This window comes from Centropristis striata, chromosome 18 (genome assembly GCF_030273125.1).
Source record: "Centropristis striata isolate RG_2023a ecotype Rhode Island chromosome 18, C.striata_1.0, whole genome shotgun sequence".
Lineage (NCBI taxonomy): Eukaryota > Metazoa > Chordata > Actinopteri > Perciformes > Serranidae > Centropristis > Centropristis striata.
This window is the reverse complement of record NC_081534.1, coordinates 15,115,695-15,136,357: the sequence shown is the minus strand read 5'-3', so window position 1 is coordinate 15,136,357 and position 20,663 is coordinate 15,115,695. Positions and strand designations below refer to the sequence as shown.

At 37.5% G+C, this 20,663-nt stretch overlaps 2 protein-coding genes across 2 annotated transcripts; both read left to right on the top strand.

Annotated features, from left to right (window-relative positions):
- The first annotated feature begins 109 nt into the window (after nucleotides 1–109).
- LOC131990777 (sphingosine-1-phosphate phosphatase 1-like) lies at nucleotides 110–8,527 on the top strand. Its single transcript, XM_059355891.1, has 3 exons — nucleotides 110–1,327; nucleotides 5,028–5,117; nucleotides 5,851–8,527. The coding sequence occupies exons 1-3, from the start codon at nucleotides 632–634 to the stop codon at nucleotides 6,400–6,402; spliced, it is 1,338 nt and encodes a 445-aa protein (XP_059211874.1). The 5' UTR covers nucleotides 110–631; the 3' UTR covers nucleotides 6,403–8,527.
- A 1,397-nt stretch (nucleotides 8,528–9,924) lies between these two features.
- On the top strand, nucleotides 9,925–20,547 carry abcd4 (ATP-binding cassette, sub-family D (ALD), member 4). The gene is made up of 19 exons (XM_059356663.1): nucleotides 9,925–10,306; nucleotides 10,954–11,072; nucleotides 11,404–11,531; nucleotides 12,854–12,993; nucleotides 13,198–13,314; nucleotides 13,825–13,950; nucleotides 14,345–14,395; nucleotides 14,784–14,878; nucleotides 14,999–15,120; nucleotides 16,169–16,260; nucleotides 16,396–16,485; nucleotides 17,070–17,275; nucleotides 17,372–17,463; nucleotides 17,823–17,859; nucleotides 18,221–18,270; nucleotides 18,424–18,476; nucleotides 18,580–18,656; nucleotides 18,898–19,013; nucleotides 20,261–20,547. The coding sequence occupies exons 1-19, from the start codon at nucleotides 10,266–10,268 to the stop codon at nucleotides 20,354–20,356; spliced, it is 1,848 nt and encodes a 615-aa protein (XP_059212646.1). The 5' UTR covers nucleotides 9,925–10,265; the 3' UTR covers nucleotides 20,357–20,547.
- Nucleotides 20,548–20,663: the final 116 nt, after the last annotated feature.

Here is a 20,663-nt window from a genome sequence, read left to right as displayed (position 1 = left end):
ATATGCAGAGATAGTGTAGTATATTATGGAGTGAGATTTAGTGGAGTGGAAGTATAAAGTAGAATGTAAATGTAAATACTCAAGTAAAGTACAAGTGCATCAAAGTTTTCCTTAGGTACAGTACTTGAGTAAACACACTCACCACTGGGTACAAATATTTAATATATCATTTTTGTTTAATATGTGTAATTTATCACAACTCCAGCAGGGGTGGTACTTGAGCATTTTTGGATATTGCCCGACTAACATTAAATCAAACGAAGAAAAAAACGAACCAAAGCAGCAGCAGCAGAAGAAGAAGAATAAGAGTGAAAACAGGAATAACGGCCTGACGCAGTTAGTTGCAGGCAGTATGAATTAGGATTTGCCGAGAAGTAATGGTTATCTGCAACGGACTTTGGATGCTGCCGTCCACGCCGGTGTACAAGGTCTGTGTTTTGATTACGGGAACCACGTAGTAGTCCAGTGTCACGGCTCCGTGCTGTCAGCTGAATCACTGTTATTTGGTTTGGTTAAGAAGAATGCAGCGGCCACGGAGCCCCACTTCTCTTTAAGCTCCCTCGATGAACATGACCTCCATTTTTACGGCGGAACAGCGTTGTGCATTTTAAAGTAACAGTTATTTTTAGCCATGGCGACCGACTTTGTAAAGAAGTTTGTACAGATGTGTAATTATCTCCAAGACCCCCGCCATGTAGCGAGGTTTCAAAACGTTTGCGGCGTGAAAGGGACATTTCCGGTTAAAGAGACCAAGCCGGACAGTGGAGAGTCGGAGCCGGAGCGTCCCGGGCTGAGGAAGAGGCTGCAACAGGGGGGACCAAGCTCCGACCTGGGTGTAGGGAATGGAGCAGCCGGGGATGCCACCGCACCGCAGGTTAACGGGCTGCAGGGTGACATTACCGCCAGGCCCGATGGTCCAGCAGCAGCAGCTGATGTCGACCCAGACGCCGCCAGAGCGAAACCCCTCCGGAAAAACTCCCTGACCGGAGATCAGGGCCAAGAGTTCCTGATCCACAACAAGTTTCTGTTCTACCTGTTCACGTTTGGGACTGAGCTGGGCAACGAGATGTTCTTCATCATCTTCTTCCCGTTTCTCTTCTGGAACATCGACGCTCTGGTAAGCCGGAGACTGATCGTAGTCTGGGCCTGGAACCTGTTCGTGGGACAGTCCACCAAGGACATGGTCCGCTGGTCCCGGCCGGCCTCCCCTCCTGTGGTGAAGGTGGAGGTCTTCTACAACTCAGAGTACAGCATGCCGTCCACGCACGCTATGACGGGGACAGCCATACCCTTCTGTCTCTTCATGCTGACTTATGGACGGTGGCAGGTGAGCAACTTTTAAACACACAGTCCAATATGTCACATACTGGTGCAGAAAAAAACAGTATTTCAGCTTTGGAGCTGATATGATTTTGGTTAAAATAATTGATCAGTCAAACACGTCAAAGATGCTCTGGTTTCTGCTTTCTTTGCTCTACTATAATATGAAACTAATTATCTTTGGGGTTTGGGCTCCTGCTTGGACAAAACAAGCACTTTGAATATGTCAACTTGGGATTTGAGAAATTGTGTTGTTTGCAAATTATGTTCTATTTGCAACCCTAGTTTGTTTGTTAATACTAAAGTACTGGAACACAATATAAGGATTTCCCTCAGGAAATTGTCCAGCCCAGGTGCAAGCCACCCAGATCCTTGTTCATCTGGTATCCTATCAAATCTGACTCCATAAACGCTAATTACACTGATAAAAAACATCGCCTTTCATGTGTGAGATAGCACTTCTCCTCCTGTCCCTTGAAGGTTACTTTTATTTTCTAAAGTGTGAATATTTTATTATGTTGCCACCGCCTCAGAAGCCCTGAATTGAAATTATATTGTGTTTGAGCCTTGTATAGAATATGTAATCATAAAATCAGTTGTTATTTATAAAAATGATAATATTAATAGATTTTATTTAAAGGTGCCTTTCAACGCACTCAAGAACACCATATAGGCACAAGTAAAAAGAAGCAGTAGTTAGAACAGAAATCTACTACATTAAGTCAATATAATAACTAGATTTAAAAAAATGATGGTGCATATTTGTTTTTAATTACACAAACTTACCAGCACGCTGCACACCAGGCGGGTATTCCAGCTGATCTAACTGGTAGTCAAATGCAACAGGATATATATAAGCTATGTAAAGAGTTGGAGGAACAGGGGTTAAAAAGGGCCCACAGCTAATTTGTTGCATTAGAATCCAGTTTTTTCAGCTATGATCCACAGGATATGAGTGTGTTTTTTTTAACCCACGGGGAGGGCAGCCAGACGCACCAAAGTCACAGATGTTCAAGGCCCCTGAGAGCCACTGTTTCAAATGTTAAGAAATATGCAAGATCTTTTAACATCCTACATCTTTCTGTGTTTGTTCAGGTAAATTCTAAATAAAAAATACCAGCGCTCAAGAAACACACTAGGCACCTGACCTAATAAAATCTAAAAAGCTCCACATTTTTTTCCGACAGCCCCCACGTGCTAAAGAGGGTCAGTGGGTCAATCTGGCCAAAGGAATTAAAAACCACACACTGCATTTAAATCACTGTTAATCCTGGTTGAACAGTCCTGTATGAAGACAACTAACATTTCTCTTTTTAAGACAACAGTTGCAACATAACAGGGTGTGTCAGAGGAGTCAAGTGGTAGTTTGATGTTAAGATAAACAAAGACCTGCTGTTCTGCATTGTAGGACACACAGAGAGAGGAAGAAGGGACACGTGAATGTGATTTAGGGGAAGTGAAAGTATCAAATTTGAAATAGTTTCAGTAAAAAATTTAAACAAAAGTGTCAATGGAAAGCAATGCAGATAAGCAAAATAAGTTAGGGATGAGAGAAGACAGGAGAGATGGAGGACAGGGAGTTTGGAAGGTCACTTTATTGGTGTGGAGTTGAAGGAGAAAAGAGAGTAATGTTGTGTCAGCAGGATAGAGAGATTAAAGCAGTAAAAGTTTTCCATGTACCATTAAGGCTGTCGCTAATTAATGTTAATTCCACAAGAGACTTGATGATGAGCCAAAAGGAAACTTGGCTGATGTCGGGTTTGTGTGCACTCTGCTCTAAGATCATTTGTGAGGCAAGAACATCCACTCCAGTCTTTTGAGTTGTTCTCATTAATAGCTTTAGTACGTTAGCGATGATATCAAACCTCAACCTTAAGTGCAAGCTTTTTTTTAAGTGCTTTTTTAAACGGATGCATTAATGACGCACAGTGCATTCCTTTCCTTTGTTTGGTCCCAGACGTGCACATCCTGTATTTCAGAATTCTGTACAATTCTCGGTTAAATCAGCTTGACCCTGCATATGGTGCACATTTTGCAAAAACCTTGAATTTTTTTTGTGTAAATAAGTGTAGAGCTGTGCCAAGGGGACACTGCCAGGAAGGAAGAGCTAAGAAACTAAAATGTTGTTTTTGTTGTTGTCTTTTTGTACACCCGGTGAAGGGCTTTGTACTGAGATCAGGCAGTTGTCTGAACTGCCTGAACTCCCTCAGTGTCATCAAGTTCTCTGATGTGAAAGGTTGAGGAACTAAAACATTTTAGAGAAAGAGTTTACAAAAGGTTAACGAAAGATAAGATACAGACCATAATCAGCTTCCAGGGCAGGCGGAAGAGTGTTAGCGTAGCCTCAAGCTTTGCCCCAAGGCTATTAAATGAAGACTGAACTATGGTCTCTGACCCCTTGGGAGTTATCACACATGTGCAGTGTAACTGGAGTTGTGATGTTGGGAGGGTTACAGCAGACAGCACTAGGAGTAAAAGGATGGTTTCTGCTTTGGATGCATCCCAGAGTGCACAAAAACAGTTGGTGCTTCAAAACAGCAGCAGTTGATGGATTTCTGTACCTTTAGGGCTGATACATGTCTACAAATCTACTAGTAGGCTACTGTGCCTAGAGGACAAAAATGAATCATCCCCAGTTCTGTGATCACGTGTCAGCTATGAAGCCTTTTGACAAATGCAGACCAGATTTTGACTCTTGCCTGTAGCGCCACCTAGAGGTGGGCGATATGGACCAAAAGTCATATCCCGATATATTTAGGCTGAATATCGATATAGGATAAATATCCGGATATTTTATCGCAAAATGAGAGCAAATGTTCAGTTAAAGTCAAACCCGATATGACATTTAGTTTAATTAGTAGTTTAGTTTAGTAGTTTTATTGAAAATGTTTATTTAAGTGAACATAAATACTGTATAACAACAGGAGAACTTTTTTTTTTTTTTTAAATCAAAGCTCCATAAATTGCACATTTAAATAAAAATAGACCATGAAATAAAATAGGCCAATCTTTTTCTGAAATAAATATATTTATATGAGAAAAGAATAAAGAACATAACAAAATATGACAAACCCTAGTAAGGGCAGCATTTATATATAAAGAAAGAAACATTTTTGAATTACATTAATATATGCAATATGGTCTAATTCCATATCACATTTAAAAATATATCAATATATTTTTTTATATCGATATATTGCCCAGCCCTAGCTCCACCATGAAGTTGACATTTGTGTCAATTTGTGTTTAGTGCTTATGAGCAAATGTCAGCATGCTAACCTATGTTGGTTAACATTATACATGTTAAAGCACAATGCTATCAGCATGTTAGCATTTAGCTGACAGCACCACCGTGCCTGAGTAGATTCTAGTTTTCACACAGTGACCTTTGCATGAATTCTTTCAAGGATATCAGCTAAATGTCTTGTGAATGGACTGTGAACTGTGGGTTCTGAAAGCTAGTATTTCTGCTGACATATTGTCATTTAAGCCACAGGGACAGGGGTGCTGTAGCTTCTTCTGCTGTATATTGTGGTCACAGTCAGTGGAATAGTGAGAAAGCATGTACTCCTACAAAAATGACTCCATGAGCCCACTGAAGAGCTCTTTTTATCAGAAAAGTATGATCTAGATTTATGTATAGTTTGAAGGCTAACCTTCAGCAGTCTTTCTGATATCAGTGTTTATGTTTTTATCCTCTCTCCTAGTACCCATTCCTCTTTGGCTTCGGTGTGGCTCTCAGCTGGAGTGTCCTGGTCTGTGTAAGCAGAGTCTACATGGGGATGCATTCCATTTTGGTACGTGGCATGTAATGAATAATCCTTCACTGAAATATGAATGAATGTGAGAATATAAAGCACTGTCATCTACAGTCCCAACCCAGAATGATTACTCAGTGAGGTCTACCTCTGCTTGATCACAAATATTCTCTGTTCAAGTCACCTGTGCTCATTTCTGTAGGTGGACAGGTAATTTCTTTTGGAAAAAAGATGATTTGTATAATATTTTATTAAGCATAGCACATTTTTATTGACATTATTTTCTCATTTATGGAGTGATAAAAAGAGATGTATAACATTCCTTGTAGTGTCTTTACTTTAACTTTATGATTTGTGGAAATATTAATCAGAACAATAAACAAATAAAAGGTAAAGATAAGGTTAGATTAGATTTGGTGACCAGGTAACTGTAGTTCATAGATATTGTTTATGTTCTACACTATAACAACAGTAGCACCTGTTTATCAGCCAGTAGCTCACCTGATTTTATGTTTTTATTTGATGATATAGAAACTGAAGCTAAAGATCTCTTGTGTGTATTCCTTGCAGTAGGGTGTCTCTGATGTGAAATTTTCAGAATACATTATTTATTTTACTTTATTATGTTTAATATGCCATTAAACCCAAGCTAATGAAACTTTAATGTGCTGTATAAGAACCAGAAAGGTTTTTTTGGTAAACATTACTAAAACCTATTGGCCCTCATAGTGTATATTCCTGGTTTAAACTGACATCTGTCCCTGTGTTGCAGGAGGTAATCACTGGCTTCCTGTACACCCTCCTTATTCTGGCCTTTTTCCAGCCAATTCTGGAGAAGATCGACACCTTCTACATGATGGGCCACTATGCTCCACTTGTGATCATCGTGTCACATGTGAGCCTGGGACTTGTGGCTTTCTCTCTGGATTCCTGGAGCACCTCTCGGGGCGACACAGCTCAGGCTCTGGGCACCGGGGCAGGAGTTGCCATCGCTACCCATGTGAACTATCAGCTGGGGCTGCTGCTGGATCCACCACTGTCCTCACTTCCTCTAACTTTCCCACCACTCAGCGTCGGCTTGGTGTTTCTCTCCCTGCTGCGCTTCGTCATCGGAGTTGTCGTCATCCTAGTCACGAGAATGATCATGAAAGCAGTGACTATTCCGTTCTTGTGTCGACTGTTCGGGCTGCCTTCAGATGATGTAAGACAGGCGAGGCAGCAGATGAAAGTAGAGCTGCCGTACCGTTACATGGTCTACAGTGTTGTTGGTTTTAGTTGTGTCTGTGTGGTGCCTCTCCTCTTAAGGATCCTAAACCTTGCCTGAGTGTTGTGTGCAAACTGTCATTTACTGCTGACATGTTCACCTACATGGTGAAGGCAAAGAGCACTTCGAAACCTGCTGCTTGTTACGACACAAGATAAAGCTTGTGTTTCTGCACAGCAGAAGTTGCTTTGAAGAATAATTATGGTGATATTCTATATTTTTTTTGGTTTGCCAGTATTTCTCTGTGCCATGGAGCTCCATTGTTATCCAAAAGTAATATGATAAAGTATTAATACCACATCAATGAGCTAAAACCCTGCAGTTTATACTGAGTTGATCCCACATATGCTATTTTCAAGCTGTAAATGCACAAAATGTGCATCAATCCACAGCTGAAAAGAATCTGCAACAAATACAGTATTAACTCAGTCAGTGGCCAGCTGCTGTATGCAATTATTTTGGCTTTAAAAAATGAAAGTATATATTTGTGAGCCATTTTAAAAGATTTACATTTTTAACCAGAACCAAAGCCACAGACAGGGTGGGTAGTAATGGATTACATGTAATCAAATTATAAAAATATAGTTAAAGTATAGAATTTTTTTAAATTATGATACCATTTATCAAAATTGTGATTTAACAAATTTTTTTTTTTTCATTTCTAAATTGTTTTTGTTTTTTTTAAGATGTTTTTCTTCCTTTTTTATTTGCACTGAAAATGGAAGATGAACATTTTGAGTAAGCGCTCCTCTTGTGTCACCAGAGCAAAGTCCTCCATTTAATCAAAAACAGCAGCCAAATGTACACAAAAGAAGCAGCATCCCACGTGTTGAAGAATTCCCACAGTAAACCTGTAGTTTGTGCCAGTATTGAAAGGGTAATTTGGTTACTATTTACATTCTCTAGATGCTGAATATGCAAAATGCATTTTATTTGCATTGAAAATAAGATGTTCAAAGAGAAATGATTTTTGTGGCTGTGTCCTTTTCTTTAGTAAAAGGTGCAATATTTTCAATATTTGATTTTGAAGTTATCCAAAAGTATTCAGTGGATTACATCAGTAATAAATATATAATTTGCATTCAGTAAATGATCTGACCTAACCCTTCCCACAGACAAGATGTAAATTGTTGAGAGACAGACTGATGTTTTGTTGGTTTTGGTCTTTTTCTTGGGATTTGTTGACAATAACAATATAGAACATCACCAGCCTTATCCTTTAAAATCCTCCTGTGGACGACACATTTAAGTGTTAACTGGAACTTTGCAAATACGATGTACTGTAATGATGCTTGCATTCATTAATGAGGACTCTATTGTACATTTACATAATTGATTGAAATATATAATAACATGTTATCAGACAATTCAATGCTCTATAATAAACCAAATCGTGAATCAGTAATGCGTGAAGTCACTTCACTTCTCATTTATTGCCATGCTTAAATTAAATCAGTCTGGAAGCAGTAAAATAGGCTTTAAGTATTCAAGCTCACAGTCACATGATCTCTATTTAAATCTGGAAGATTGAAAAAGCAGGTCTGTTGTATTAAGTTTTTTCTACATTATTATAGTCAGCATTATCTCATTGCCTCCTTTTTGTACGTTTTTGTGCTTGTTTCAAAAACATTTGTAATTTTGGTCCATGTTTAAGTTAAGTGCTCTGAATAATCACATGAAAGCATAAAATTGAAATAACATATTTTTGATAAAGTATTTTTCCTTCTTGACTAACTGAAGCTGAATTGTTGCTATAGGGAAAAAAATATAAGTAAAATATTACTCACACTTGATTTATAAAAATTATATTTAAGACATTACAATTCAGCTAAATATAAAAACAATTGTCTGAATGTTTCAATTGATATTTGCTGTTGCTAATGTCCCAATAATGATTTGCTCTAATATTTATGTAAAGATATTAATGCCACAGCATTTATACAACCCTGATTCCAAGTTGGCATGCTATATAAAACGTAAATACAAATGACATCTATTTTATTAAGTTTTGAACAACGTCCCAACCTTTTTGGAATTAGGGTTGTGCATGTATCATAAATACTCATGTCTAGGCCTATTATTACCAGCCATTCCCACGTGTTTTTTTTCTGTTGTGCAAAGACTGTAACCTTTGGAAAAGTATGGAAACAAGGAGAATAAAATGTTCCAAAAATAATAATAATAATTTTGAAAGCATTTTATTTTTCTGAATTTCAAAAGTGAATCTTATTTGCTAGGAAATTTCACTGAGGCCCAATCAATCAGTACATCTGGGATTTTAGACAAGTGTATTCTACCTAAGAGTACTGTGAATATGATATAAATAAATGTAACAGTAAATTTGGCCTATTAATAACAAATCTTTCTTTAATTTCACACAAAACATAGTACATTGAAGTACATTAAAGATAAGTGCATAGTACAGTTGCATGTATGTGTAGTACTGCAAAAATCTAGAATAACTGCATTTTTGTTTTGTCAACACTGAGTCTGCAGTATGGGCAGTAGTGTCATGTGTTTTACTCCCTGCACCGAAATAGTACATTGGGTTCATGCTTAACCTTTGAACAGTATAGATAAGGTTTTAGGTCGTTATCTTGTTTGTAACCATGCATGTGCATCCTGCCCAATCAGTGCTCTTCTCTGTTCACATAGATTTAATTTTTTTTGATGGCTGTTTTGGCATCTGAATCTAAAGAATGAACAGGTCAACACATGGTTTCACTCTGCCTGTGCTTTTACCAGTATACATTTAGTTGCTGAGGGAAGGTTTAATCTGTTAATGCCTGTGTTGTTAAGTATTAGTATATTATACTTAAAAATATCACAGAATGACTGTTACATTTTCCCTTATGGAAATATTGAAACGTAGTTGTTTTATCATGAGGTATCATTCAAAAACTATTTTTAAGCCTTTCAAGTATCTCTGAGCTCTCTAAAGCTGGGCCACACCCAGGTACCCACAACCATTAATAGCCTCTTTTTATAGGCCAATGCCCACTGCTTTTTAGTTTTTAACACTGTGGTGGTCCAGATGTGAAATAGTCGCCACAGGACACAGAAACAAACCAAACATACTTTTATTATATACCATAATTCTGTTCAAGTTCTTTATTTATCATGTGGACAACAATTACAGACAAGCAGTTGTTGGCAATGAAAAACTTAGGTCTCAGGCTCTCTCTAACAATGCTTATTAGATATGTAGCCTATATATTTAAAAAAAAAAAAAAAATCATACACATGAAAACAAAATGAGAATATAAACATTAAATGTGCAAGTTAAAAAAGGAAAAATAGCTTAAATTAATAAAATATAAAATAAAGTAATATAAACTAGTTCCTAGGTTTTAAGATTAGATAGTATAATTTTGCAGTGTTTGAGGCTAAAATCTTACTTTGTGCAACAGCGGAATTCATATTCATATATTTTTATGCAGTCTATGATTTTGACCAGTAAGTGATTTCACATTTAAGTATATGACAAAATATGTCTTTGGTGTATTTTCTCCCTGTACCTGGAGCCTTTTATTTTGAAAGATCGGAGTCCGGAAGTTACGATGACACCGGAAGTCCGGGCTTTTAATTTTACCTACCAAACAAACTTCGGTGCACAGTGGAGCAACAAGGTCCACTGGTAGTTAGTCATCATTACAGTAAATTCATGGAACTGGGACAAGTAATAAAGAGGGAAGTTGTTTTTGCGTTATTGTTTGTTTGGTTGTACCCATCGACCGTTTAATGTTAACTGTTAGCTTAGCTTACCGGTTGTCTCTTGGGCAACGTTAACGTTAGACCTTGGTTAGTCTGAGGTCAGCTAAACCGGCTGGTTAATATTCGCTCAATACTAACGTGATATCAGGACAGAGAAACATATGTGAAGATTTATCGTAGAATATTTTAGTCTCCTGTCGCCAGCGCAGATGCCTCGTTTGGAAAAGTCAAATGGCAGAGGGGCAAAAAGGTAAGACTGAAGATACACCTTAAGAGCGTAGCCTATTAGTTGTAAAGTTAATGCCAACAATATCGGTAGACAAAAAAGATGAAAGAGAAAATTCACCTTGTAGTACGAAAGTTAAATACACTCACTTGAGTATGATGATTTTATGAAATAATGAGCTAATTATGTTAGAATTCTGAAAAAAAATTCTAAATTAAAAAAAATGCTCTTACAGAAAAACTTCAGATAATTATTTTATGAATGCAGAAAAACGAGCAGATTTTCTTCTTTAAAAAAAGACATAATTATATGTATTTGTCAAATAAATACGATGATTTATACAGCTTTTCCCCTCATCATTCTGAGTAATCTGTTGGCTTAATAAATCATAACGCATTATGACTTTCATTTTTGTTCATTCGTTACTGTTCTATACAACATATTGCCCCTTTGAGGATGTTAAAGTCGTCTAAAGTATTGCCAGGTTAAGTAAATGCTGTAAGTGAAATAATGGGTGCAACGTAATGCAATAATTTCGTCATGTGACCACAGGAATTAAGTTGATGAGATGCAGATGTTGCACCTAATGCATGCATGTAATTCAATTGTGTTATGTCTTTTGTTGTAGTTTTCTAACACAGCTTCATTATGTCTTGCTGTGTATAATTCAGACCAAAATTAGACTGGAAGTTTGTTCAGAGGTTCTGCAGCATCCAGAAGGTGCTGTTCCCATCATGGACCAGTCCAAGTGCTCTGATGTATGGGACGCTGCTAGCTGTCACCCTGACAGGTAACTGCTGGAGTTTCAAAAGCTTTTTGTGCAAGAGGAGAAGTACGATAAGCAAAAAAGGAAATACATTGTTACAACTGGACCATTTTGCTATCAAATTACTGTAATTTGAGGGAAATGCCTTGACGCCTCATCATGAGACACATTCACTGCCTGTTGGAAAAATGCCTTTTGCGGCATTGTAAAACTCCTCTGCAGATAACACTAGACTGCATACTATGGTTTTTCCCTGCTGACCTTTAGCTTAAAGGTTGTTTAATTTACCTACGTTGTTTTACGAGGCAGTGTTTTCCCAACAATGTGCTAACTCATCTTTTTTCTCTGCCACCAGAGCAGCTGATCATTTACCAAGTGGGTATCCTCCCCAGCCACTTCTACAATGTGCTGGCCGACCAAGATTACTCAAGCTTCAAGAGTCTAGTGGGCACAGCCATGGTGCTCATCCTGCTCAACTCCACAGTAAGTTGAAGGAGCTCATACCTTCCTGCTGCTAATAGCAACCTTATAGAGGTCATTTTTAAAAATAATTTTGCTGTACACTCTTTAAGCATGCTTTACCTCAGCATCTCTCTTATCATTTTTCTCTTCTGCCAAACTCCTTACTTCATTAATTTATTTTCATTATAACAGTACATGTGTTTTACTCAATAACTTCACAGAATATTGAATAAAAAAAGAAAAAAAATCTCAATATCATGTTTGTGCTTGTTTGACTTTTTACTGTTTGTGTGGCTATGATCAGTAACATATTTCAAAAGTAACAGCATGGTTTTATTTAAACTTGTTTAACTTGTTTCGTTTGTTATGCTGCATTCATACTCGATTAGTCAATGTGGATTAACCCCAGGGTTGTGTGAAAGTGTGAGTTAAATGGCCCGTTTGTGTGACATCATGTTGTGAAGTTTAATCCCCCAGTGTAGCACAAATATATTTTATATATTATAGTTAGTGTTTATAGATCTCTGCATTTCCAGCACTTGAAGGAAGCCTTATTTATTTCACAGCAGCTAGAAAAGAAAAGAAACATGGACTTATGTTGGAGCTTGTTGCAGTAAACATGCTATCAAATTTCCCACATAATTTCTCCAACGATCATCTACGTAGACACCTCATGGTTTTCTAAAACTTTATTGCACTGAAGTTGTTGTCAGCTTCCATCCCGAGGCATTAACGAGGCAGGAATATTTACTGAATGCTCTCACAGACTCATTGGTTATGTAATTAACCACCACAGAAAGACGTCAGGCTGCTACATTTTATCCACATTTTATCCAAATTATTTATTGTGTGTGATTGTGTGTGTGACATCATTACTGTTATCGTTATTGGGACAAATTCTGTGTTCCCAATACTTTACATTATCTGCCTAAATATTGAGATGTGAACTGAAGCAAAAAAATAAATTGGGTGCACTGTTACCTGCATTTTATTGTATGATATATTTTTTGTGTTCAGGGATGCTGTTGTAAAAGACAGTGTGAGGTCAGGGCAGTCTGACATCTCAACTTTACAGCCTACACACAGTTAATACTTGCCCTCTGAACCCAATAAATTACAAGCACATATCAAAATATTGCATTTATTCTGAAAAAAACCCAGATATTCTTCAAACTGTTTTTTACCATGTTGCTTTTTAAATGAACAGCAGTAGCAGGCTTCTATCAAACTATGTCTTGTTAGTCTCATAAATCGTCATGTAGCTGCTGTTTATTGTCTCTGTTACTTTAATTCTCTAATAGAAAATTCCTTTCTCTCTCTGTGCTCCTCTCTCCCTCTCCCAGTTGAAAAGTATCGACCAGTACATTTGTAATCAGATGTATGTCAACTGGAGGAAGAAGCTAACTGAGAGCCTCCATACGTCGTACTTCCAGGGCCGAGTCTATTACACACTCAATGTACTCAGAGAGGATATAGACAACCCGTAAGCTTTGATGGTTTCTATCCTTGTAGTCTTATGTAAGGTTGTTTTTAATATAGCCACAAACACATCATCAATGAATCTATCCTCTGAAAGTTTTTGATCACACGGCAGAGACTATAAAATCTAATTAATATTACAATATTAAACATGATCATGAAGTGGAATGATTTAACTGTGTGTTTTTTCTTTCTGTGTAACTTGCAGAGACCAGCGGATCAGTCAGGATGCAGAGAGGTTGTCTAAGCAGATGAGCACCATGGCTAGTCGTTTGATTGTGTCACCGTTCACGCTGGCTTACTACACCTACCACTGTTTTCAGAGGTGAGTTTGGGTTTCAGTACGCTGGTAGTTGCAATATATCACACTCTTTACCAAACTTAACACCTACTCTGAACTTGAAGCATCATCAGAAACACACTGCATTGTGCTCTGTTAAGGTATCATGTTATTACGGCTACATTTGCCAACATTTGTCCTTGCGAGAGACACATTTATATAAAAAAGAAAAATGATATCTAATTTTTAGCCATCTCCTGAGCTCTTTGTTTGTGGTTTGTTAAGAAATGGGAAAGTCCAACTCTAAAGGTCTGCTGCAACTCTAAAAAAAAGTTTCCCTTTTTTTTTTTCGTTTGTGATTGTTGTATTTTAAGTTTTTTGTATTGTAGCTGCAGTGAAAATAACACTAAAACGTGTACTGCTTTCAGTATTATCTGTTAGTTTTATTTTTTTTACTTATTTGGTTTTTATTTTATTTTATTCTCGCTGTCTTTTTTATGTTTGTTTGCCTGGTTTTGAAAGGAGGTGGATAAATAATGTTACCTTGCTTTGCAGCACTGGCTGGATGGGTCCTGTCAGTATCTTTGGCTACTTTGTGATTGGGACCATTGCCAATAAAATGCTCATGGGGCCGATTGTGTCAACTCTGTATGAGCAAGAGAAACTGGAGGGGGACTTCAGGTAAGTTGAGTATATCAAGCGACAAACACACAAGTGATTGAATAAGTAACACACAAGTGATTGTGTCAATAAGAATGACAGACAAGCAAGCGGGAGTGACTTAAAAGTGTTTTCCCTGAACTTTGAACAGAGTGGCTGAAAGGATTTGCATCAAATAAGGCTGGAAAAATACCCAGTGTTTATTTTTAAGGAAATCAGTCCGTTGTCGAGAGGAAGTATCTGTAGACTTTGGCCCTGTGCCTTTTGCTTCTAAGGAAATAGCTCAGGATATGTGTCAGCCATGAAAGAGGAATTGTAATTTAGTCCAAATGTCGCAAGTTTAAACAATGCAATTCTTTGTTAAAGGAACTGTTGAATGTTGAATTTTTATCAGTATTTGTGTTTGTATCTGCAGATTCAAGCACATGCAGATCCGTGTCAATGCAGAGTCTGCAGCTTTTTACAGGTGAGGCACAAACGCATGATTTATTTACTAGTGTCGACATTTTCTTTTTTATATATTTTACTGTGCATTGTGCATGCATCAGCCTGCAGAGATTCCTTTTTTTGTGATCAGCTTTATTTTTATTTTGCTTTATGTTCAACCGAACAGAACAGAACCAATCAATAGCACAGTGTGTAAAAAAATGACATAAAATAAAACTTCATGGCCTGCAGAGGTTCCTGAAATAGAAATGCAGATATTTCAAGAAAGTTTAGACATTCAGACTGTATAACTTTATACTTATTATGGTGAACTTTGCTCTGATTTAAAAACGGACAGTATCTGAATCATCCTGACACCAAATCACACCAATCATAGTTTTTGGAAAAATGCTGCTTTGTATTTTTAGAGCCGGTAAAGTGGAGCACATGAGGACCGACCGCAGGCTGCAGACTCTGCTACAAACTCAGAAGAGTCTCATAAACAAAGAGCTCTGGCTTTATAGTAAGAACATCCTAAACCCCCCCCCCCCCCCCCCCCCCCCCCCCACACACACACTCACCGACTCACATCTTTCATTGATTGCTTTGATTAAAGCTGTTAACCTCTGACCTCTTCTCTCAGTCGGTGTAAACACCTTTGACTACCTTGGGGGATTCCTCAGCTACATTATAATCGCCATTCCCATCTTCACTGGTGTCTATGACGGCCTCACTCCCGGTGAGCTCAGTGCACTCATCAGTAAGGTAAGCATGCTTTGTGTTCTGTCCCTCCCTCTCAGAAATTGGAGTTCTTTATGACTGCAGCTTTATTCACATACAAAACTAAGAGATATAAGACCGACTTACTTTCTCAAGCTTTTGAAGAAGTGAGCATGATAGTAGACAATTTAAAAACATCTAGTCATTAAAACAATCTGTGGGTAAAAAACTACTGATAAGGATGACCAGTCAGAAACTAGTGTTATAGTGCAACCATGATTTTTTTGTTTAATGATTTTGCAGAAAGGTCATGGGGACTCTTATCTTATCGTGTTATTCTACAAATAAATAAAAATGTTCTACAGGTGTAGCTTTATAAACTTTCTAATAATGACTCATTCAAAGCATGTGGCTTTGAAACATCAGGTTTCATAAAACACATGGGTTATTCCTTTTCTTACAAAGCTTACATGTGATTAAAAATATAAGCAAAAGATTTTTATGTAGCAAAAGAGGAGGAGAGGAAAAAAACAACAATCAGTTTTATTTTCCATATAGGCGTAGAAGTGTGAATGTTATCATACAAGCCTTGTGTTTTGTCAGTCACAAATCTCATTAATGAAAGGTGGACATAAGTGAGTATACTAGTTTAAACGATTTAAAAATAAGGCAAATTATACATTAATTTAAAATGTACAATGTATGGTTCTCAATGGGTTTTCACTATGTGCTCCTTTTACCTTTACCTGGCAGAGTTTAGTTGCAAGATGGCAGTAAAGGTTTGCCATCATAGAACAGCTGGTTGAGTGTGTTGCTAGTTTTGACCACTAGATGGCAGCAAAAGCTTTTTGATCTTGATAAAACGCTCTGCTGAGCCTGAACGCCTGTTGTTAGACAGAGATCTCACTTCTAAATGTCTCAAGAACTATCATTGTGTCTTCAGACTTCTGTCATGTAGACAAGCACATTTAAGAATCATCAGCCAGTATTAATTTGCTCTTTTTTTCGTGCTGTCATCCAATGTGCTTCTAATTTCAAACCGTTATTTTGAATAATGTTGTCTCTTTTTCTTTCTCTCCTTGTTCATATTCAGAACGCCTTTGTGTGCATCTACCTGATAAATGGCTTCACGCAGCTAATAGACCTGTCGACCACTCTGTCAGACGTGGCTGGATACACCCACAGGTATCACGCCGCATACTTAAATTTACCTCCTGGAGGACGGATGATGACAGCAGCGTTTGTGCATGCCATCCACCTTTCTATCACTGAATCTGTGTGTGTGTGTGTGTGTGTGTGGTGTTTGTGTGTTGTGGTCAGGATTGGGGAGCTGAGGGAGGTGATGGATGACATCCTACGCAAGCAGTGTGACTATGACCCGGCGTCAGGGGAAAGCTACGACTTTGACAGGTTTGTGTGAGCACTTTTACATTAATCTCTGCCACAATAAAGTACAGTGAAGAAGATTTAGGCAACATCCTGTATGTAAAAAGTTTTTGAATACCACTCGAAACGTCACCTTGGTGGTAGAACATTTCTATATGTTAATGGATGCATTATACAGGTGCATCTCAATAAATTAGAATATCATGGAAAAGTTCATTTCCAGTAGTTCATGTCAAATAGCAGTAAGTAATAGTAATATGTATTGAGTCGAATAGGTGGACATACTTTTCAGAGGCCAACATTTCCATATTAAACATACTTTTTAAAATTGGTCTTTTGTAATTTAACATTTTTTTTGTCTTCCTTAAATGTAAGCCATAATCATTTTAATTAGAAGAAATTAAATAAATTAGACATAAGACATTAAATGTTTCATTCTGTGTGTAATGGATCTATATAACGTGTTATTTCCACTTTTTGAATTGAATTACTGACGTAAATAAACTTTTCTATGATATTTTAATTTATTGACATGCACCTGTATAGTGCGGGAGAAACTAAAATAGAGCAACAAGATGACAAATATGGAATGTAATTTCTCCACATAGTGACTTCAACGTCCACGCAGGCCCTGCAGACACGGCCTTCATCCTGGACCATCTTTCGTACAAATCTCCGTACGCTGATGAGCTGCTGGTGGAGGATCTGAGTCTGAAAATCAGTGAGGGGACACATCTGCTGGTGGTGGGGAACACGGGCACAGGCAAGACTTCACTACTGAGGGTCCTCAACCGACTCTGGGAGGCGGACAGCGGTGAGTGAAACCTCTTTTACAGTCTATTCAAGGCAGGCATGGCCACATTAAAGGCTTCGTGACACTGTATGTCCTTTTTGTATTTCTTTTCTGCAGGTTTTGTCCAGATGACCACGTGTTTCGGGCCCAGAGGAACCCTATTCCTGCCACAGAAACCGTACCTGACTGATGGCACACTGCGTGAGCAGGTTGTGCAGATAAACCTTCATGGAAAAAATTATTAACCACCCTTGTTTTCTTCAATGTAATGTTTTTCTTGATTGATTTTGGTTATTATAAACAAAACCATGAAAAATGGCTAGATATCAGCTCTTACATTAATCTCTTATTAACTATTTTTGTTATCATTATATGTGTCCAAACAAATGTACCTTTAGTTGTACCAGGCATTAAAATGAACAAGAAACTGAAGAAAACAAGGGACTAATAATTTTTTCCATGACTATATATATATATATATATATATATATATATATATGCACAGATGACATGCTTGTTGCCAGTTTACTCAAAGAATAATGAGTAACTGAAGCTCTCTTCTTAACAGGTGATCTACCCACTGAAGGATATTTACCCAACATCAGGTAACAGATTTCACTTTGACTTTACTGTATCAATGTTTTCAACAGTGGAACAGTCGAAGGCCACAGATGTTAATTTATTTAATCACAGTTAATTCATATGGCAAAAAAACCATACAAACATAGAATTGAATAGTAAATAAAAAGCATGTGAGTAAACACAATATATCATTATATATACATTAAAAGCAAAGAAAAGGCATCTATTCAAAATTACTGCAGCTCATTAACTGTTACACTATTAATACAATAATATATAACAGAGTTGTGAGAAGATGAATGTGTGTATGTACAACATAATCTTGGGTTTGGTTTCTCCTGCATTGACTGAAATAATTGTTAATATTGTCTATCCTTTCCTCAGGGTCAGTGGATGATGACAGAATTATACAATTCCTGGAGCTAGCTGGAGTGGTGAGTCATTTTATCACACAGTTTATTCCAGAATATAACGAAAATCTTCAGTTTGTTATGCTAAATTGTTTATTTACCTTGAATATTTCACTAAATTTATTTTGAATTTGAATAAATACTGATCCTAAATCAAAACTTCTGTCTGTGCTCCAGTCCAGTCTCCTGAAGAGGACAGGCGGACTGGATGAAAAGGTGGACTGGAACTGGTGAGAGGAAAAAACAATAACAAAGTGAAATAATAAATATGTGTATTGCTTCTTCAAATGAGCCACAAAGGGAGTCAGACTCTGAACGTGTTTTCCTCTGCAGGTACGATGTTCTGTCTCCAGGTGAAATGCAGCGGCTCTGCTTTGCACGACTCTTCTACCTGCAGCCCAAATATGCAGGTGACTTGTCCTGATTTCTATAATGTATTCATGAAAGAAAACTTTGCGTGATTCTGACAGAAGTTTCAGGAGAGCGAGCCTCGCCCTCCGTCTGTGATTTAACACTAAATTTAGTAATTCAGAGAAAAAATAAACAGAATATAAATGTAAATCATTTGCATGTTTTAATCCTGTCCTGTGTTAGAGGGGACTTATCTCTAAGTTTTCTCAAAGTTCTTTACATTTTGTTTCCCTGTTACAGTGTTGGATGAGGCCACCAGTGCTCTGACAGAGGAGGCAGAATCACAGCTGTACAGAACCTGTAAACACCTGGGCATGACGCTGGTCAGCCTGGGACACCGCAGCAGCCTGGAGAAGGTAGACTGAACACACATGACCAGGTGTCCCACAACCTGATAAAATTACTTCACCCTGGGGCATTTAGCACCAAAAGATCCAACAATTAGGAGGATTAAACTGCAGACATAAAGAAACTACTGAGCTCAAACTATTTTTGAAAGTGGTAGGAATGAAAATAATTTTATAGCATTTATGAGTTAATGTTTTACATTTTTTTCTAGCAATGCTTGCTGTATGCCAGCATAAGTATGACTTTTTTTCCTTCCATTTTGGACATCTCGAAATCTGGTGTTTTTCTCTCATTTTTGAACAGATTATGCTACGATATGTATAAACAGACTATAATTGGTCCATTTCTGGCATTTTTAGGCATTTGAAAATTTGACCTTTTTTGACAAAAATCTACATACTAAATAGTATGACTTTTTTATCTTCCATTTTTTTGGACATCTCAACAATTAGGAGAATTAAACTGGAGACATCAAGAAACTACTAGAAATCCTCAGCTCAAACTTTTGTTGGGAGTGGTAGGAATGAATAGTTTTATTGCATTTATGAACTATTGTTTTAAAGTTTTTCCTAGCAATGCTTGCTATATACTAGGGGTGTAACAGTGTACTGAAGGCACATTTCAGTGCAAGTTCATTACAGAACAAATGGATAAGGATTTGTTTTTCTCTAATTCATTTTGAACAGACAGGATTGAGATAACTTTTAGCCCGCAGGCAACCATAGAAAATTATTTTAATTGTAAAAATAAGGAACATTTAAAATCCTTCTGTAATAATAACTTTTTCAACAGGCACTAGGCCACAACAGGCTATAAAACTGAATACTAAATAAATAGAATATACCAAGTACAAGTAAAAAGTTAGGCATAAGGAGGGCTGAAGTTGAATGTGCAATAGCTTTTTGAAATTGTTTCCATTAACATCCCCTTACAACGAAGTGATGACGACATACCGTCCGTCTTATACAAAAATTTCTCTCCGTTGCTGTTGTAGCTGAGTGGTAACCTGCAGATGTGTCTTCTAGCTCCGTCTTTTATTTGCGCTCGCATTAGTGTGATTGATTTAGTTCAACATTACATGCATCAATCTAAATACTGTGAAGTTTATGTGCATTCCTGAAACTCTTAGCATAAGTCTTTCAGGACTGGTTTAGTCTGTTCATGATCTTATGGTTTAATGTCAATTTTCTTACACTTTACTCTCTTTGTTCTAAATCTATGAAGCATATTAATTCAGTCTTTCTGTCTCTCACAGTACCATGATGTCCAGTTGAAGCTGTGTGGAGGAGGCTTGTGGGAGTTAACCAAGTTAAAAGGAGGCAGTGGGAGTCTCAGAGAAGAAGCTATGTGACTGCAGAGTCAGCGCTTTGAAATCGTGGACGTGCAGGACGCTCCAGTGTGGGAGACGAGGACAGAAAAAAAATCTTGAATTCCTCAGTTAGTGACACTCAAGTGCTCTTCCACAAAGCACCTTAAAACCCAGTTCCTCCAGTGGAGGTGGACAACTGTAGTCTTCAAGGACATTTAAGACTCTTAAAGGGGGGATCTTGTGACTTAACATTTGTTTTTTTGTATTATGTTTACAATGAGTACATTTGGAATATTGGTTCCAATTTTGTAATCAAACACAATATTTTATGCTCCTACAATCAATCTGT